The following is a 21204-nucleotide window of genomic DNA, read 5'->3' as shown; positions in this document are numbered from 1 at the left end:
TTCGAAGGCATCTATCTCTAGCTACTTGGCTAAATTTAATTAAATTTTGTAATGGCGACGTGGACGTGGAACGAGAACTCCTCGCTAGTGATAACGAAGCCAGTACTGTTCCGACTAATTTGGCTCAACCCGTCACACAACCGTCGGGATCCGCTTCGCAGTCTACACTAAACATGGCTAACAACGAACAAGTATTCCATCATCTTGCCCAAATCTTGGACAACAAACTAGACCAAAAGCTCGCGAATTTTAAAAGAAGGTTCGACGAAAGGGAAGACCTTCACGCCTCTCAGTTTAAAAAATTGAAGACGGAATCGAAAGCTTCAAGCTCATTCAAATTCAAAGGCTACAAAATTCAATACAAATTCAATGTGGCCTCTTCAGACAGCCTTGCTACGGTCTCAAAGTGTTTATTAAACGGAGATTTATCGAAGGTTAATGCTCAGCTAGAGAAGCAGAGAATTGCTATCGAGAAAAGAAATAAGCTCATTTGATTCGGCTGGACAGCAGTAGATGAATATCAATCGGACGACTTGGCCGAAAACTCAGAGGACAAGAAAAAAACTATGTGCTGCTGAACGCAGAGCTTTGACGAAAATAAAACTGGAAAAGCAGTCGAAAAAATCTACTAATATGAGAAGAGATACTCTGCAGCAGCTATCGTCCTTTCAGTCCACTTTGTCGCAACCGGCACAACCATTCTGCGGTATCCAGCCCTTTCGTCCGTCCTTTCGTGGCAACCGACAACCCTAACCAACCGACAAATGCTTCAGCTGTGGGCAATACAGCTACTGGGCAAGCTCCCATATTTGTGTCAACAGGCAGCGAAACGAACGTCGGCACGTCGTTTCCGTCCCTCAACACTGACTTTCTTATGGAAAAACGACAAAAAGCAGCAACTGCAAGATTGAGTGCAGATAAGTATACTAATTTTTTGAATGACAATAATGACGATTCGCCTGAACAGGCCTTTGATCCTGTTCAGGAATATTTAGAGGGTTTAATGTGTGTAAAAGTTAAAGAGCGACTGAGCTCGCATGTACACTTTTGGAAGGCTATCGGGGCCTCCCAGTTTATCATTGATACGATTTCTCCTGGGTATATAATCCCTTTTCTGAAAACACCCCTAGAGCATGCTTTAGTCTGCATTGGAACACAAGTCTGCATTGGAACACAAAGACTTTGTTGACAGTGCAATCACCGATCTATTATCGGCAGGTTCTGTTATAGAATGCCCTTCAGCGCCAACAGTTGTTAATCCCTTGTCTGTGGCTGTTCAGTCAAGTGGTAAAAAGAGGCTTATTTTGGATCTCAGATATCCAAACAGCTTCCTAAAGAAATTCAAGGTTAATTTTGAAGGGACTCAGGAAATGTTGACGATATTAACAGACAGCCAACAGAAATTTCTCTTTTCTTTTGATATTAAGTCAGGTTATCACCACATAGACATCTTTCCGAGTGATCAGCAGTTTTTGGGGTTTTCATGGACATATAAAGGGGCAGTTAAATATTTCATATTTACTGTCTTGCCATTCGGTTTAGCCACGGGGCCGTACATCTTTACTAAGATAATGAGACCCTTAGTCAGCAGTGTGGATTATAACGGTCAGCCATCCGCCATTTGCCGAACAAAAACAACAAATGGCCGATCAACGTTATTCTGGTCGGACATTTTGACCAATCAAATATATACAAAGATTTCATTACTAAGATTTCGTCACTTGATTACCAGTTTAAGAAAACATAAGCCTACAAGAAGGTCGAAGAGATAAATATTTGGAAGAAAAAAATCGTCTTAAGAAAACTGGTAATTTCTATTTCTGTTTTAGTTCTTTTACTGCTCGATCTGCCACAATTCAATAATTTGTTGTTGTAAAGATCGCCATTTTGAATATTTAATTATGGAACCCAGCCTACTTTCAGATCTCGCGCCATCCTTTCGCACGTGTAGAAACACATGCTTAAATCTGAAACACATGCAAATCATGCAAAGTTCAAAGTTTAACTTCAAATATAAAATAAAATATTGCACTTTTGCCAATGTTTATGTACTAGATACTAAATTAGCGCTTTAAAAATATGAAATATTCATATGGCGTCCAAGCGATCAATCAACGTTTCGGCTGGCGGTTCAGGCAATCAGGCTAAGAAACCAAAGAGGAAGGTGTCAGTTGCAACCTTTCAGAAGTGGCAAAAGCAGGAAGAGAGAGAACACAAAACGATTTCTTGGCTTCGCTGAGACAAACAACAAAGTGAGATCACAAGCCTTTGGTGCCAGGAATGCAGAACATTCAAAAACAACATACAGGGGATGAAGAACTTTTCGGCGCATGGATCATCGGAATGGCTAACCAGAAGTTGTGTAATGTAATTGATCATGCGCAAGCTATCAATGTCCTTGCTACGTACCAAACAAGCTAGTCACAAATACTCCAATCACGTCGTACGCTCCGATTGCACGAAACATGTTATCGATAGAAAAACCGCTGCAGGAAAAGGTGTGCAAAAAGTTTGACATTTGCTATGTCCTTGCAAAAGAAAACCTGGCATTCCGCAAGTACCCCGCAATTCACCAACTAGAGAGTCGTCATGGGGTTGATTTAGTGCAGTCATACACCACGAAAGATTCTGCCAAATCATTTTCTCACTACATAGCAGAAAGCCAACGCACTACTTTCATTAACACACTGTCTACCATGCACTTTTACAGCTTTCTAATGGATGACACAACTGATGCTGGTAACGTTGAAGATGAACTCATCGTTATCATGGGCTTTCAAAAAGATGATGCAGTTTGTGAAGTGGGAACTTTCGCCAGGTATTTTAGCCTTGAAGTGCCAGCGAAAGCCGATGCAGACAAGCTGATTGGATGCCTCCAGCAAGCAGTTGGAGCTATTGGTCGATCGGCTCCCGGGGAAAGCAGTGTATTAAGCAAGACCAGCGTGTTGGAGACCAAACCAATCCTGGTCGGTAGTGGCACCGATGGAGCTTCAGTTAACGTCGCGAGTCAAAATGGAATGAGAGGCAAAATGCAGTGAGAAATCCCGTGGCTTTTCTGGAGTTTGTGCTATGTTCATAAATTGGAGCTCACCTGCAAAGATTCTTTAACAAGCAACCTTTTCAAAAGCGTATCAGAAATGCTGCTTCGTTTGTACAGCCTTTACTCCAGGTCGCCCAAAAACTCAAAGAGCTGACTGATCTGTCAGTGACTGAAGGAGGTGTTCGGAGTTCCCGGATAGTGGAAATATGCCGCTTTGTTCCGAAGGTAGCCGCTGGATTTCGCACAAACGAGAAGCACTGCAGAGAATTATTGAACAGTACGGCGCATATATGTCTTACTTAATGACCTTGATAGAACATAAATCAATCAGTAGTGCAGATAGATCTCGATTGAAAGGGTTTCTTTTGAAGTGGCAGGAGGGGAAGATGCTCATAGGGTGCGCTTTGTACGTGGATATTCTAAAGGCGCCATCTATACTCAGCAAAGCACTGCAAGCAAAAAAGTTAGACATTGTGCTCCGAATCCGCTAAAGACGGTTATGTGAAAGACAATTTGCAGTCCTTACTATCTGTTTCCAAAAGCTTGCACGCATAAGTTTATCAGTTTATAATTCATTCTGTTGAGTAGTCTTCATTGTCTCAGTGTTGGAACTGTATTATTCCAAATCAGTATAATAAATTGGCAACAATTTGTGTGTTATTCTCCACTTGTTTTTCTTTATCGGTCGAATTAGACGGGCACAAACAAAGAGATGCCCGCCTCCTATATACTGTTGTTCTGGTGTTGTTGTGTCAGGCAGCTTAGCTATAAAATGCTTTATACTCATTCACAGCATGTTAGAGTATAAATGTATTTTGTAGCGGTACGTAGTGCACAACGATTGCAATGTCAGTAGACAATGTGATAATCCCCATGGGGATTTCACTGTGGAGCATTTAAGGCCTTCTCCAAGTGATCAGAGTCATTCGAAGGCATCAATCTCTAGCTACTTGGCTAAATTTAATTAAATTTTTGTATGCACTGTGTTTCGAACAGCTGAACTTTATTACTTTGTTTACATTTTATATATCGTTTTGTTAACCCGCGCGGGACTAGGCGCGAGATCGCGAAAAGGGGACTAGGACGTTGCCAAGGCAACGAGAACAACGTGGTCGAAAGATCGTATTAATGTCGTCTTAAAGCTATTGTAAGGGCGTTTTATATGTCAAATAAAGGTGTTTATTTAAATCGAAAGTCGCCAGTAGAGTAAAGCCTGCCGTCTCTAACAGCTAGTCCTTCGAAAGCCGGATGAAATTATGCCTGATACGAATGAAATCGAGAAATTTCGATCGAAAAAGAAGGTTGCAAAGTCGAGCATAACTCGAAATATAAACCGAGTTAGGGAGCTCATAAGCAATAAAGACAGCGTCACTAAGGTACGTCAATATGCCAAAAATATTGAGGATGCAAGACAAAAGGCTTGTGACATTATAAGAGAACTGGAACAAATAGATCCTACGTCTATTGAAACTGATGGAGAATGGCTTGTACAGGTTGAGATGGATGTGACCGAAGCCCTAGGTGAGGTTGGAGACTATCTTGTAGAATCTAGTCAAGAAAAGCCTGTGAGTTCTTCTGTAAATAATAATGAACAGTCTGTTGTACAACCTACTGAGCAGTTAAACGAACAGTCGTCTCAGTCAACGGGCGAAGATCCCACAGTTGTGTCTGGAGGAAGTCAACACAGCCGTTCGGGTGGCTTGAAGGGGGTAAAGGTACCAACTTTTGATGGAAGCCCGGACAAATGGCCATATTTTTGGGGTATATTTAGTGCACTTGTGGACAAAAATAACTCTTTGTCTGATGCAGTGAAATTGGCACATCTAAATAACTCTATCAACAGCAAAGTGAGAGAAGTAGTTGCCTGTTTGACGGGGGAGCCAGGGGATTACCAAAAGGCCATTAAGTTACTTAGTGATAGGTATGGGGACCCCCGTGAAGTCGTTGATGCTCATTTGCGCCGCATAACAAATTGGCATTATATTAGAGAAAAAGACCGTGAGGGATTTGAGCGATTTGCCGATGCCTTACAGGCAGCCGTATTTGCCCTAGATAAGCCAGATTATAAGCATGAGCTAAGTAGCATACCCCTCTGCACGCAGTTAGTCCGCAAGCTGCCCCCTAGTGAGAAGGATGAGTGGGTAAGGCAAATTGAGCGCAAGCAGGCAACTGAAACAGTTGAGGGATTAGCAACATGGGCCCAGTCACGAGCTAGATCAATGCGCAAACGTGATCGCTATAATGACCCAACCCGGCAACGGGATGACCCTAAGTTACACCCAAAGTTTCCGCCAAGGAAGTCTTTGCTAGCAAAGAGGGTAGGGAAATGTGCATTGTGTGAGAGTGCTGAGAAACATAAGGAGAGTGAATGCCCAGGGTTTTTAGCTGCTAGCGTGAATCAGCGTTGGGAAATTGTCAAATCAAAAAGGGTATGTTTTGGTTGTTTAGGGCTAGGGCACCAGCGCCGCCAATGCACTGCGCCTAAGTGTGGAGTTGATTCTTGCGAGAAAGGCCACCATAAGCTTCTTCATGTTGCGCCTAATTTACCTGCGCCTATTTTACCCACTGCAGGCCAAACCCTTGAGCCACAAGGGGTTCACTGCGGCAAAGCACAAGCAAAGGTTCCAAGCCAGAGTAAGGTTGCGCTAAAAACCATTGTTGTCCCTTTTGTTAGCGACAGTGGAGAAATAGTGAGGGGGGCTGTACTCTTAGATTCAGGGAGTGAAACAACACTGATTAGGACTGGGTTTGCCAAACAGTTAGGGGTACAAGGTCAAAGGCAAAATCTCACTGTTGATGCTGTGGGCGGAGTGCGTACCACACTTAAGTCGCAACATGTTCGTCTTCCGTTTGCTCCATCCGTGACGAAAGTTGATGTATATGCATGGACTATAAAGAACATATGTGAGCCAGTCCAGGCTATTGACTGGACTGAGATAAAGAAACGATATGAACATTTGCATGATGTCCCTATTGAGTCAGTGGGGGACATGACGGTGGATGTGTTACTTGGTCTTGATGCTGCCTCCTTGATGGCACCATTGGATGTGAGGCGTGGTGAGTTTGGGGAACCATATGCAGAGCTGACATCACTCGGTTGGGTAGTTGCTGGTCCGGTGCCGGTCTCGAACAGTCAAGGAAAGCGTATATTGCGGGTGCAAGTGTCAGAAGAAGAGCAAGATGCCAATTATCAATTGCGAAAGTTTTGGGAGATCGATACTTTCGGAGTTCGTGTAGAAGCCACCACCCAGTTTACGCGAAGCGACCAAATAGTCATGGACATGATGAATGAAACGTGTCGTAAAGTAGAATCAGGTTACGAGATGGGATTGCTTTGGAAAGTTGATAGACCACCATTACCGAACAACTTTGAGACAGCCTTGAGTCGTCTAGAGTCTGTAGAACGACGTCTACAGAAGGATCCCAAACTTGCTGAGGGATATTGCAAAGCCATCAACGCATATGTGGAGAAAGGGTTTGCCCGCAAACTGACGCCTGAAGAGCACATTGTTAATGGAGAACAATGGCTGCTGCCACACCACCCAGTAATCAGTCCACACAAACTATTACCAAGAGTTGTGTTTGACTCTGCAGCAAAACACAAGGGTGTCTGCCTCAACGACTGCCTCGAAGCAGGGCCAAGCCTTCATAATGATCTGCCAGGTATCTTGTTGCGGTTCCGTGAACGACCGATTGCACTCGCAGGTGACGTCTCAGATATGTTCTGCCATGTTCGCTTGAGAGAAGAAGACTGCAAGTATCATCGATACCTGTGGCGTGACATGGACTCAACCAGACCACCAGACGTCTATGAAATTAACTGCCTAGTGTTTGGTGACAAGTCGTCACCATGCGAGGCAAATTTTGCCGTTATCCGAACGACAGAGGATAACAAAAAGCAATGGCCAGAAGCAGCTGCTGCCGTGAGACGTGACATCTTTGTCGACGACTTCTACTCTTCCTGTGTTGGTGTGCCCCAAGCGGTGACTTTACGAACAGACGTCACTGCTCTGATGGCTAATGGAGGTTTTCCTATGCGAAAGTGGCTGTCATCATCGCCAGACGTACTATCAACAATACCCGAGGCCGATCGAGCCATTTCAAATGAAATCCTACAACATGGTGACCTGCCATCTGGGCGAGCATTAGGGATCAGATGGGATGCGCAATCAGATACTCTAGGACTTGCCTATGCTCATCTTGATCGTCCATCTGTGCAATTGACGAAACGGGGTGTTCTTACGAAATTAGCTGGCCTATATGATCCATTGGGATGGTCAAGTCCATTTACGGTTCGTGCGAAGATTATCCTGCAACGAACATGGTCCCGGGGCCTAGATTGGGACATGCCCTTGCCAACTGATATTGCTGCTGAATGGTCAAAGTGGGAGTCCGAGATGCCTGCTCTAAAGTCCTTTGCTGTCCCTCGTTATGTCTACAGTTTGTCAGCAGAAACGTTAACGAGAGAACTTGTGGTTTTCTGTGACGCATCCGAGGATGCCTGCGCTGCTGTCGCCTACGTACGTGCCACTTTGACTGACGGGGAGATTACGTGTCATCTAGTGATGGCGAAGACACGCCTTATGCCACTGAAGACCATATCGATACCTCGCGGAGAGTTGATGGGTTGTCAACTAGCAGTGCGCCTCGCGAAGACTATCTGTGAACAGTTAGATCTGAGCATGTGCCACGTAACGTACTTGACGGACTCGACGACGGCGATCTGGTGGATCCGTGGTGAGCCCCGCAACTTTCGACCCTTTGTTGCAAATCGTGTGGCTGAGGTGATATCTGAAAGCGATCCAGGGCAATGGCATCACGTACGGACGAAGTTGAATGTAGCAGATATCGCAACCAGGGGAGCAGCTGCCGTTGACATTCAAGGAGAGTCATGGTGAATCACAGGACCTGATTTCTTGAGATCTGACAAGTCAGAATGGCCGATTGATGACGTATCGTTCTGTGCTCCGACGAAGGCCGAAGCTGAATTGAAGAAGAAGGTCCTACGAGTACAAGTCCAAGCTACCAAGCTAATCGATCCAGCTGCTTATTCGAGCTGGCTCAAGCTTCTTCGTGTCACAGCTTGGGTTATGCGAGTTTGTCACAACCTACGAAACGAAGATAAATGCAAGAGTGAAGCGCTGGGTGTCCAAGAATTGGAGAAAGCCAAATTGTATTGGATCAAGTGGGCACAACGAGATCGGTTTCCAGCTGAGGTCGAAGCACTGTCGAAAGGTCGCCCGGTTTCTCGAGACAGTCGAATTGCCAGTCTTGACCCGCAGCTAGTTGATGGAATACTACGTGTCGGTGGACGAATTGACAAGGCTGAACTGCCGTGGGATGCAAAACACCCGATTATACTAGACCACGCGCATGACATTACCCGTCTGATCGTTATCGATTATCATCGCAAGTTGATCCATGCTGGAGTTGAACATGTATTCAATCACATCCGAGAAAGGTATTGGATTCTACGCGGTCGTGCGGAAGTCAAGAATTGCACGCTCAAGTGTCCGCTCTGCCACCTGCGTCGCGTCCGTCCGATGACCCAGAAAATGAATGATCTACCTGACATACGTCTTTCTGGTGTTAGTGTTCCATTCCAGCACGTGGGTTTGGATTACGCGGGGCCATTTTCCGTCCGTGTTGGCCGTAATCGAGTCGAGAAGCGGTACATCTGTTTGTTCACCTGTCTTCATATGCGTGCTGTGCATCTTGAAGTAGCCCATAGCCTGGAGGCGGATTCGTTTATCATGGCGCTTCGACGTTTTCAAGCTCGCCGAGGAAATCCAGTGCGTATCCTGAGCGACAACGGGACGAATTTTGTCGGCGCATGGGTAACGTCCTCACGGTTGATGAAGTCTTTCTCACAGTAATCGCTGAAGTAGAGTCTCTCCTGAATTCTCGCCCACTCGTGTATGGTGGGAGTAGCAGTTCACCCACGGATACCAGTGTCCTAACCCCCAATCACTTCCTTCATGGGCGGGCAAGTTCAAATCTTACGCCAGGAGAATTTGTCAAGCAAGATATGTCGTTACGGCGTCGATGGCGTCACAGTCAGTTTTTGGCGAATCAGTTCTGGAAGAGATGGAGGAAAGAGTATGTACCGCATCTGATTGAACGCAGCAAGTGGCGTACGATACAAAGAAATCTTCGTCGAGGGGACCTCGTGCTTATCGTGGAAGACAATGTTCCAAGAGGTCAATGGCGTCTTGGTCGAGTCATGGCACCGATTGCCAGTGCAGACGGACTCGTGAGGTCAGCCGAAGTCGTGACAAAAACTGGGACTTATACCCGTCCGGTGCGCAAGTTGGCGTTGCTAGAAGCGCACCATGAGGAAGAGTGACGTTTCCCGGGGTTCACGCCACGGGCGGGGGTGTTTCGAACAGCTGAACTTTATTACTTTGTTTACATTTTATATATCGTTTTGTTAACCCGCGCGGGACTAGGCGCGAGATCGCGAAAAGGGGACTAGGACGTTGCCAAGGCAACAAGAACAACGTGGTCGAAAGATCGTATTAATGTCGTCTTAAAGCTATTGTAAGGGCGTTTTATATGTCAAATAAAGGTGTTTATTTAAATCGAAAGTCGCCAGTAGAGTAAAGCCTGCCGTCTCTAACACACTGCACGTTCCACACAGGTGTTTAGTTTTTTCTTTTCTAGATACTATAGTCAGGCAAGCGGAATGTTCCTTTTCCAGATGCAAGCATAATTATATAACAACTAGACTTCGAGCTGTCTTGGTGAACACAAGTGAAACAAGTACAAAGCGCTCCGAGATGTGTTTTAACCTTGGTCGATACCTATACTGTCGCAAGGAGAATAGGCCAAGCCCAGTTGAACGTCTCAAAACGAAGAAGTTCCAGTTACTGTTGCAGCTAAAATCGGGTGGTTATAGTCAAGAACAGAATTCAACGCTGCCTATAGTGACGTTAACAGAAACAGTTATCATAGAACTTGTAATGCTATCAAAAACGTTATGATATCGCTAGCATATAATAGTAAGAAAATAACTGTAGCTATTAGAAAATTGTATTTTCCGACGGCACAAACGAAGGGATGCCCTCCTCCTATATACTGTTGTTCTGGTGTTGTTTTGTCAGGCAGTTTAGCTTTAAAATGCTTTATACTCGTTCACAGCGTGTTAGAGTATAAATTTGCTTATAATTGTAAGTTAGCTCATTAGGTAAATAGTAGAAGGTTCCAGGCACAGGCTCTTTAGTAGGAAAAACTTTTTTCATAAAGTTCCCATTAGGTTTGTCTAATCTGAGTCTGTGTCTGTTACGGTGCATTTGGTAATTTTCATTATCACAAAGTTTAAACATATTAATAATATAGTCCGGCGCAACACAACGAATAGCCTTGAGTGTCATTAAAATGTCCCTTTTAAGTAAGATAAATTTAACTGGGATCCATTTCAGTTTTCTAAAGATCGTTTTTGACCTTATTTCATAGTTTGAATTAGTGATAACACGAGCAGCCCTGTTTTGCATTTATAGAATTTTTCAAGATTGTTACAATTACCATCATTCCAGACTGTTGAGCAATATGTAAAGTAAGCGACAACTAGTGTGTTATACAATCGAAGTAGCTCTTTTTGTGGTAAGAACGCCTCCTCAAGAGAGCTATAGCACTTAAAAGTTTTTTGCATTGTGCGCTAATGTGTTTACCAACAATATCGAAGGGTTTTTTGAAGTCTAGAAAAAGGACTCTGTTAATTAGTCCCGTATGTTGAATGTCTGCGACGACTTGTTCCTTTGCAGGAATGTATTCAACTTTCAATTCATATCCTTTCACTTTCAACATAATTGTTTGCAGCCGTCATAGTGCTGACAGTAAAAGTTGAAAAATGGTCTCTAATGGCTTGTGATCAGTTTATTCTACTGTTTTCTTTCTATAGATGTATTCTCTGAAATTTTCCCTGCTGAACACAATCGCCAACATATTTCTTTCTTCAGTTTAGTTTGGATGTTTGAAGCTTTCGGAATGCACAAGCTATGGAGTGTGCTTTCTTATAGAAGGACAGCTCCGACTACATTTTTCCTAGCGTCACACAATGCATCTTGACGTCCTTGACATTAGCGAGCTTAAGATCATGCGATGCGGCGCACAACATGCCGCTTTTGGTGTTTATTGCAATGTTTTATTGTTCTTTTCTGTATAATAGGGACCTTTTGTTATTTCACCACTAAGAATAGGCCGGTTGACAAATATCTATAAAACATGTATTCTCCCCTATTTATTTTCATACTAACTCTCCTGACGCTCGAACAAGCTGAAGCATAATCCACTCCTGGCTTTAAAATTGCTATTGCTCTTTTTTCTAAACGTACGAGGTCATTCTTTAAATATTTCGGAAGGGCGTGATAGAAGGCTGGTACAGCATAATCTATAACTAATCGAACACACAATGTATAAAGCAGTTGATACCTTAGCCCTCTTAAACTAGACCAAAAAGTATAGTCTCTTATTGGCTTTATTGATGACTCCTTCAATAAGGGCACTACGTTTATTACTTAATGTAATGCCAAGTAGTTTGACACTCTCAACAGTTTCGATTTCTTTCCGATTCACATTTAATGGTTCTAGTGGTTTCTGCAAGAAAGTACTTCTAAGTTCTTTACATTTATAGGTCTTTTTCGGTAACTTCTAAAAATTTAGGTGGATCTTCTAATGGAAGGCATTCAAGGGGTGTAGAAGATATGTATTCTTTAATAGCTACTGCTTCCATTATTCGGTACCAAAATAAATATAAAGCTAGTGTAAAAGGCCTACTCTGGGCCATAATTTCGCTCAATATTGCATAATATAGCTTAAAAACGCCAATACGCGATATGCATAAGTACATATTTGCATACATGTATGCACCAACCCCTCGCCATTTCAAACCAAGTACACAATTTCCTGAGCTAACCTGACGTATACGTATATTATGAAATGACACAAAACAAAAATCAGTTGATATTATATTTTACCGATTATATTATAGTTAATGTTTCCATCGTTCTATACAAAAATAGTCATAAAGCTAGTGTAAACATTGCCCGTTTTTTGCATTATATCATGGCGGCAATTAAGTAATGTATTATGAAATGCAAATATATAATGTAATTTAGTATTGCAAAGAAATAGAAGGTCAATATAGATGAGGAAATTACTTGGGGAACATGTCACAAAATGACGTGTAAAGTAAATATTATCATGACCCAGGAATCACAAAATTACTTTTCCTGTCATGGGGTGACAGCCCATGGGATTTCCTCCCAAACAATAGTACTATCATACAAGGTTCAACTGTCAGGATTCAAGAACATAAGTTCTATGCGGATACTAGGCTGTGTCAATCATTTCTTTGTTATATTTTGCTCGGTTAAGCATTTGAAGTATTACGTCACCAAAAGCTTAATTCGATAAAATTATTAGTAAAATAGTTTATAAGTTGAGATACGGTTCGCAAAGTAATAACTTGATAATTGTACTTTAAGTTAATAATAAATATTTTAAGTTGTGGACAAGTTTTAACAGTGATCGATTAAGTTAAAGACCAACTCGACTAGTGCATCACAGCCCTTAAGTAAACAAAGTATGAGAGGCACACAGCAACAGAACCTTCAGTGGACTAGTGGAGTAAAAAGTATATGAAACGTTGGAGAAGCTCAACATACAAAACCAACGTCCAAAGACAGGGACAGCAATGACAAATATTTGAAGATGAGAAGAGAAGAATGGAGAAAGAAGAGAACATTAGTGAACTTTAGTCAAACCTTGTAAAGATCTCCTAACTCGCATTAATAGAAAATAAAGGTCACATAACAAATGGTTTAAAACTGAAGTTTCAAACAATTAAAACAGTACAAAATCTTCAAAGACAAAGAAAAAAACTCAAATGTTATTTTATTCTGTTAAATGCAGTGGACAGCTAAAAGTTTTATACTTACTTATAGTGTGTATTTGTGATATCAAAATTGAAATTACACCTTTTAAACGACTTTTTAAAGTTAAAGCAAAGGTGTAATAGCCTTTCACAGTTGGTTTATGCTTTTGCATAAAAAGCTGAAAATTATACAAAGCTGAACCATTTACCCCTTGAAAAAACTAAAAAGCTTGCTGATTATTTCTCTTACACTGCTTTGTCTTGACTGTATCCATGTTTTTCTTTGCTATCTCCCATGCTTCATTATGTTTCTTCTCATTTTATTTTTCACAAAGTTTTTGAAATGCTTTTACAAACAAGTTTATGTGTGGTTTATGTGTGGTCATAGGCAGCCCAGATATCTGTTAATACTCAGTCTTCGACTGCATTGTTTATGCACGCAGTCAGCTTCTACTGTCTGTACTAATTACTGTATTATATATTGTTAAGGTTGGCAACTTAATTTTCAAGCCAACACGTACCTTTGGAGAAATAGTAAACAAACTTTGGAACTACACAGCAAAGAACACAAAAAAAATACATAGAGGTAAACTAAGATACCTTTACTAAACTTTACTGAAAAGGACTCTGGCAGTATTGAAAAATCTGCATATTTTTTACTACTGCACTCACTGTTTAAGAAAATTTGGGAGAGGGAGGAAATACCAGCATAATGGAAAGAGGGCATCCCGATCAAGCTGCCGAAGAAGGGGAACCTCAGTGACTGCGGAAACTACCGAGGGATTATGCTCCTCTCAGTGCTAGGCAACAGGATACTGTTCTCAACAGGATACTGCTGGAGCGCATGAAAGAGAGGGTGGACCCCAAAGCTCTGAGACCAGCAGGCAGGCTTCCAACGCAACAGATCATGCTCCGACCAGATAGCAAGCTTTTGAATCATCGTTGAGCAGTCGCTAGAGTGGAACTCGCCTCTGTACCTCAACTTCATTGACTACGTCAGCGTTCAACAGTGTGGACCGAGAGACCTTGAGGACGCTGCTGGGGCACTACGGAGCTCCCGAAAAGTTTGTCTCCCTAATTCGCTGCACCTACCAATATGGAGACTTAAAGGAACACTCCGGCCTTGAAACAAGTTGCCTTCATATGAAAGACCTTTATGAGTATACCCCGAAATGGTAATTTGTTCGCCTCAATTCTTTTTCCTTAGCGAGATATTTAACTTTGTTTTAACGATTTTCATGTCTGTTGCCACCGCCATGTTTGTTGAAATTGGGGGGAATACCTTCCCATTTTGAGTGTTGTGACGTATGTGAGTGATAGAAACCAAACACCATTTATTTAAAGTACAGCGCTTTGCTCTTGCTAGTTTGTTCAGTGTGAAATATTTCTTCAAAATGCCTCATTGCATGGTTCCAGGTTGTACGAATAACTCACGGAATGCAACAGGAGTTAGCTATCATCGAATTCCGAGAGATTCGCGTTTGCGACAAGCATGGATGGCGAGAATTCGCCGAGTGAGTCCACGCAATATCGACCATTCATTTGTCTGTTTGGCTCATTTCACGCCTGATTGCTTCGAGGAAACATTAGCAAATCTGATACCCGGTTACCAGCGAAGATCGAGGTTAAAACCTAACTCAGTCCCTTCAATATTTCCCCATTCTAAGCCTGAAACACCACGAACAACAGGTCGAAAGAGGGAGCAAATACGCACTAAACAAGTTAAGCAAGAGGTATTAAAAGCGCTGGCCTTTATATAAAGATATAATTGGACTATAGAATATTGCACAACAACCCAAAACAATATTTTATCTATCGACCTCATTTAATATGTTACATCATTGTGAATTTACTGCGACAGGAATATCATCATATCTGTGAAAGAAAATTTAGCACTCTTGCAATTGTGTTAGTTGTGGAATTGTGTGTTTTAGCTAGTATTTCCTATTCCCAAGCACAATAACAAGCACTGTTTAACAAGTGTATATATAAAGTAATAAGTGGAAAACATTTTTTAAACCCTTGTGATCACCATCACAAATCACCAACTACCCATTTCTATTTTCTTGCGCGCAACAACTGGACTAAATTTATTTAACTACAGTAGCTTAATTAAAATTTTTTCCATAAACTAACACTTATTAGTAATATAAAATACAATGTACAGTTGTAATTTTCTGTGGTAACCAATGTTACAATACATATTAAAGTGTCCATATTATACAATCTACTGTACATCTGGTATACATACATTTCATTAAATCATCACAATTTTTGTATATTATATGAATGGGTTAAACACATGTTAATATCTGTCATTGTGTGGAAAGCATGTTACTTTCTTTATTTGAAGTTGCTTAAAGACTGCCTGGAACAAGTTTCACCAGTCAGGGGGAACAATGCCAAACTGAAAGCCCAGCACCTTTCCAAGGCAGTACAAGTATTCCAACAGCCAATGAAACAGTAATGGAGGAAGGTGGCCCATGTGAACTGTTGGTACACACAAGCCTGCCAGTAGTGAAAAGTTGTGATATTCAAACAGAGACTCCAATTCAACCAACATTTGCGACTGTTGCCACTCAAACCGATGCTCAAAATCAATCAATTTTGGAAAGTGTTGCCACTCAAACTACTAATGATTACCTACCTACTAATGTTACTGATGTTTCTACACATAAAGTTGCTGAAATTGTATCACCTCAGAAAAGCATATGTTCAGAATTAACATGTACCAGTACTGATATAGATTCTGACGATGACATGTATATGCCTGTATCTGCAGAAAGTCAAACTGAAACAGAGGATGAAACCGATGATGAACCGATTAAAAGTCCTGCCAGCCAAAAGAAATTTCTTGTTTTTGAAGAGAATCTTAATGAGCTTTTTCTAACGTGTTCCACCTGTTCCAAACCCACAGCTGAGGTCTCCAAAACACTTGTTGGCAGTATGGTGGTGGTTCACTCATTATGTATTTCTGGTCACCAAAGTAAATGGCAATCACAGCCAATGATTGGCTCAAAATTAGCTGCTGGCAATGTTTTGCTCTCTGGGTCCATTCTTTTTAGTGGTAATTCCTTTCAGAATATCAATTCTTTTGTCCAACGTTTAAATCTAGCATTTATTGGCAAGAGTGTCTTTTACAGCATCCAGAAGGAGTTTCTTATCCCTGTAGTTGATAAGGCTTGGAAAGACCACCAAGATAGCCTGATAAAGGAAGTGAAAAAATTACCCAAATTAGATATATGTGGAGATGGGAGGTGCGACAGCCCTGGGCATTGTGCAAAATATGGCACCTATACAGTTATGGATGAAAGTACAAACAAAGTGCTTGATTTTGAGGTAGTACAAGTAACTGAAGTCACATCATCCAATGCAATGGAAGCTGAAGGATGCAACTGGGTCCTCAAAATCCTGAAGAGTAAAGGTGTCAAAGTAAGATGTTTGACAACAGATAGGCATACAACTATCACAGCAGAAATGAGAAAGAAGCATTCTAGCATTGTACACCAATATGATGTCTGGCATATCTCAAAATGGGTTGTTAAAAAACTATCAAAGAAGAGTAAGAAGAAAGAGTTTCAGGAATTGTCAATATGGATCCAGTCTGTTTCTTCTCATTTTTGGTGGAGTGTAGCAACATGTGATGGTAACTATGCCATTCTAGTTGAGAAATGGACGTCAATTGTCAATCACATTGCAAATAAGCACTCATGGAGAGGTGCAAAACATTTTAAAAAATGTGCTCACCACACACTGTCTAGAAGGGAGATTAAGGAGAAGGTTTGGCTAAAACCTGGCACTGCAGCTCATGTAGCCCTTGAGGAGGTGGTTTTCAACAAAAAGTTGCTGAAAGATCTCAAGTTGGTTACCGAGTTTCACCACACTGGAAGCCTTGAGGTATACCATTCCATGATGCTGAAGTACTGTCCTAAAAGACAGCACTTTGGGCATGATGGAATGATTGCTCGCACACAGCTTGCTGCCCTTGATAATAATCACAATTGTTCTAGAAAGCAAGCTGTGGTAAAGCAAGGATCATCTCAAGGCAGTCTTCGCCTCAATTTAGTTTTCCCCAAAGTCCGCAAAACATGGGTAGTCAAGCCAGTCATGGAGGAAAAAGAGTACAAGTATCTTGATGAACTAATGGAAAATGTCCTGGAATGTAGAAGACCAAAGAGGAAAACCTCAAAAGGAAAAAAATCACAAAAAAGTAAAAAATCAAAGAAAAATCAGAAATCAAAGAACATTGCAACCAAGGAAAACCAGACAAAAAATGGCAGTTAAGGAACATATTAGCAGGTTTCAGCAAAAATAACTAAACTATCTGTATTACAGGGAAAATGTATCCTTGCAACACATGCAATACTGGACTAATTACTTTGTTAAATACTAGATGATTTTACTTGTCAATTTGATGCCTGGTTGCTTTAATGTTGCACAATTTTCCCTGTGTAATGCCAGATGATTTTACTTGTCAATGAAATGCCTGGTTTGCATCCTACTTTGAGCCAGTTACTTGAACTTGGTCAAATGTTGGACAATTTATTCTGTCTAATACCAGATGGTCTTACTTATCAATGAAATGCCTTATTGGATTAATTTCAAAGACTTACAACTATTCATTCCTCTTCATCAGATGGTGGTGTAAAACCAACAAAGGAATGTTCATCCTCTGGTCCAGGTGGCGGGAAATGGGCTCGAATGCAACTTACACCACAAGATGGCAGCACTACCCTCACATGCCTACCAAGAACCCCCCAACTTAGTCGTGCCAGTTGCCGATAAGCAACATGTCTATATCTTTGATGCTCAGGGCCTTCAAATGGATTTTCATACTGCTGCTTGTACTGATACCATGCTGTCCTGAGTACCCAGTGATTTAAACAGACAGCAGCAAATGCTGGATTGTCTGTTATACATGTCAGGGGCTGTTTTAATTTCTCAAAAGTTACAGCTTCTTCATTGAGACTTAACATTTCAGGAATTTCCTGACAGCAAACACTTTCCTCAGCTCTATCCATGATTTGACAATGACCACATTTACACCTTACATAAGAAGGTAAATAAATTTATTTAGTCTATATTTACCGTTTGAGAAAAATTAAAATTCCGCTCTAGAAAAATACAACACGTTATATTGAACAAATCGAAACATGATTAAACTTACCATTCTAAATCATTTAGGCGATTCTCGCCATTTGAAGAATCGGATTCTTTCTGGTCATCGCTCTCGTTCTCATCACTGTTTTCCTCCGAACTTGGCAGATTTGTCGTTGGTTCGAATAAATATGGCTGAAGCGAATACTCTGCCTCGTCATCTTCAATCTTAATATCAGGCTGTTCACAAGATGCAAAATCTGCATCAGCGTCGGAAGAGCTACTAGAACTTGATTGTGACATCGTCGTAAAAGTTAAAAATCGAAATTGGAAAAATTTGGGAAAATATTAGTCGACAACTGTTCTGGTTATATTTCAATAGTTTTCTATCACTCACTGACGTCACAGTTCTCAAGATTTTGCTATTTTGCACCCCCCCCCCAGTTTCAACAAACATGGCGGCGGCAACAGACACGAAAATCCCTAAAACAAAGTTAAATATCTCGCTAAAGAAAAAGAATTGAGGCGAACGAATTACCATTTCGGGGTATACTCATAAAGGTCTTTCATATGAAGGCGACTTGTTTCAAGGCCGGAGTGTCCCTTTAATATGCAAAAAAGCATTAATATGCATTTTTGCAGAATCCAGCAACACTAGTACCATTAAAACTGTCAAATTACTTGGGGTTAAACTAAGTAGTAAACTTACATGGAATGCTCATATCGAAGGAGTCATCAAGAAAGCCAATAAGGGATTATACTTTTTGGTTCTGTTAAAGAGGGCTAAGGTACTAATTGCAGATTTGGTATTATTTTATACATCCTGTGTTCGATCAGTCATAGACTATGTTGTACCAGCCTTCTATCATGCCCTTCCGAGATATTTAAAGAATGACCTCGTACATTTGGAAAAAAGAGAGATAGCAATTATCAAGCCAGGAGTGGATTATTATGGTGGCCCACAAGGGTCACCAAACATTCTTTTGAAGTGGCTAAATTTTTCTACGTACAAACTCCTTTTTTGGGAAACTATAAACTTTCGAAATTATAAACAAAACTATAAACTTTCTTTCTTTTGAAGCTCACTTTCTTTCGAAGCGAACTTTCTTTGAAACAACTGAACTTTCTTTGGAAGCGACCAAACTTTCTTTTGCTATGACCTAACTTTCTTTTTCTACAACCAAACTTTCTTTGCTAACTCATTATATTATATTCATGCAATACTTACTAGCATCGGAATATCGTCGGGAACAACTCGGTAACTATCGTGCAACAATAACAATCATGATAACAATGAATGATGATTTTCCTGCCACTGTGTAGACTCAACCAATCAGCATGCTTGTATAATGACATGCATGTTTTTTTGTGAATTTTTAAGCTAAGTTTCAACCTTCAACGTGACGATGGAAGTTGAAATGTACATTTTTTTTCCTTGTTACTATTTTTTTTGTCATTTGTCCTTCTAAAATGATAGGATTTTTAACAGAAAAAGCAGTTATATTTTAATTTAAGCTGTATTTTACTGCAGTGGCATAGCCAGCTTGACGATTTTGTCCTGCTATGTAAATTTTATGTTATTATAATTATATGAGTCTTTATAAATTTATTGTTTTCACAGTCAATGAACACCAAAATATTAGCATAGTGGGACAAATCATCAGGATGGCTACGCTAATGTTTCACTGTATTTCACAACTAATGTTTCAGAACTTAGCAAAAAAAACAAAGAACTGGTTTTTTTGTCTCTGCAGGTTATTTGTGAATGGTGCAAGTTTTGTGTTGAGAAGAGTTGAAAACCCATAGAGAAAGTTAGTTTTTTTACATTCATCTTTATTGCTTGTAATATTACAGAGATATCTATAGCGGATTTACTAAAGTGGATGTCAGGAACTAAGACCCTCCAGTTTTGGGATTTTCAAAGAAGAAGACTTTAGTATTGGTACATGATTGTAAAGAAGGGTGCCGTTGCCGTCCAACTGTGTCAACTTGCGACCTGTTACTTAAGGTACCGGTTCACATTACCAACAAAGAAGACATGAAAATTATGATGACCTCTGCGCTCAAAGAATTGTGTGGCTTTGGTTTCATATAAATCTACTTTGTTTCAGTGATTTCACTACATACATATCACACATGTACAGTACTTTTTAAAAGTAGCGAGTTTAAGATGCACCAAAATCTACGAGCGGACGTGACATGAAAACAGCTGCTTGACTTCAGGGGCGTAACTAGAGCATTAATTGGGGGGGCGGGTTCAAGTAGCCTTTAAATGCGAATAGCACGATGTTTTAGAGACAGAGCGTTGAAGCCACACCTTAGAAACGTAATCGCACAATTGTTGAAATTAACGCGACAATTGAATTCGCAGTATTCTGTTCTGCCCGACGGATTTCTTTTGTACGCATACATGTTTTCAAAAGAAATCCGTCGGGCAGAGCAGAATATATGAGTATTCACCCAAACAATGTTGTATTCACCCCCCAATTCAATTAACGCTCCAGTTACGCCCATGCTAATAGTGTTGGGAAACTAGTTTTAATTTGCTTTTTATATGGCTCTGACTTTGTCTACTAAGGGCAGTATTACTTCACGTTTGCATCGTAGATTTGGCGCATCATGTTAAATGTTCACATTTTTATCGCCAATGTTAAATTAATATTGTTTTAAATGTTACAACTTGTTGTAGCGTTCTAGGTTTTAATAGAGTACATGGCCCTACCTGGGTCTTGGTCACCAGTTGCCCTAATCTCTTATTGTTTGTAAAGAACTTCGAGCAATGCTTTGTCTGTGTGCTTTGTCTATGGTGTTATATAAAGTTTATGTAATACATACTATATGTGTGCTATAGCAATAAAGTAGCATTCAATATTAAGGCTAATTATACAGGAAAATGTAATGTTAAAATCTCCCATTCAGCATTTTCAAACAGGTATAACTGTATTTTACTGCAAAGGGTTACCAACAGCTATTAAATACTCAAATAGATCATGTGCTTCTACATGATTCGCTGGATAAGGTAAAGCTCCATTGTCCATAACATAGTGGAAGTATTCTTGAAAAATATTCATCTCACCATCAATAACCTGAATTTGTACATGGTTTTGCACTGCCGCTATTTGCTCATTTGTAACAGGGACTTTACAGTCTGCACCCCTGAACACTGAGGCAGAAAAAACAAAACATCAGGAAA

At 40.8% G+C, this 21204-nt stretch overlaps 2 protein-coding genes across 2 annotated transcripts; one reads left to right on the top strand and one right to left on the bottom strand.

Moving 5' to 3' along the window:
• The first annotated feature begins 6030 nt into the window (after nucleotides 1-6030).
• LOC114537178 lies at nucleotides 6031-7938 on the top strand. The gene has a single exon (XM_028558297.1). The coding sequence runs from the start codon at nucleotides 6031-6033 to the stop codon at nucleotides 7936-7938; it is 1908 nt and encodes a 635-aa protein (XP_028414098.1).
• A 9595-nt stretch (nucleotides 7939-17533) lies between these two features.
• LOC114537177 (P2X purinoceptor 7-like) lies at nucleotides 17534-18314 on the bottom strand. Its single transcript, XM_028558296.1, has 2 exons — nucleotides 18082-18314; nucleotides 17534-17960 (listed from the first exon to the last, which is right to left on the bottom strand). The coding sequence occupies exons 1-2, from the start codon at nucleotides 18312-18314 to the stop codon at nucleotides 17534-17536; spliced, it is 660 nt and encodes a 219-aa protein (XP_028414097.1).
• Nucleotides 18315-21204: the final 2890 nt, after the last annotated feature.

This window comes from Dendronephthya gigantea, unplaced genomic scaffold, assembly GCF_004324835.1.
Source record: "Dendronephthya gigantea isolate DGI-Jeju-01 unplaced genomic scaffold, DenGig_1.0 000152F, whole genome shotgun sequence".
In the NCBI taxonomy this organism is placed as follows: Eukaryota; Metazoa; Cnidaria; class Anthozoa; order Malacalcyonacea; family Nephtheidae; genus Dendronephthya; species Dendronephthya gigantea.
The sequence above is the reverse complement of the archived record's forward strand: the minus strand, read 5'-3'. Positions and strand labels throughout refer to the sequence as shown.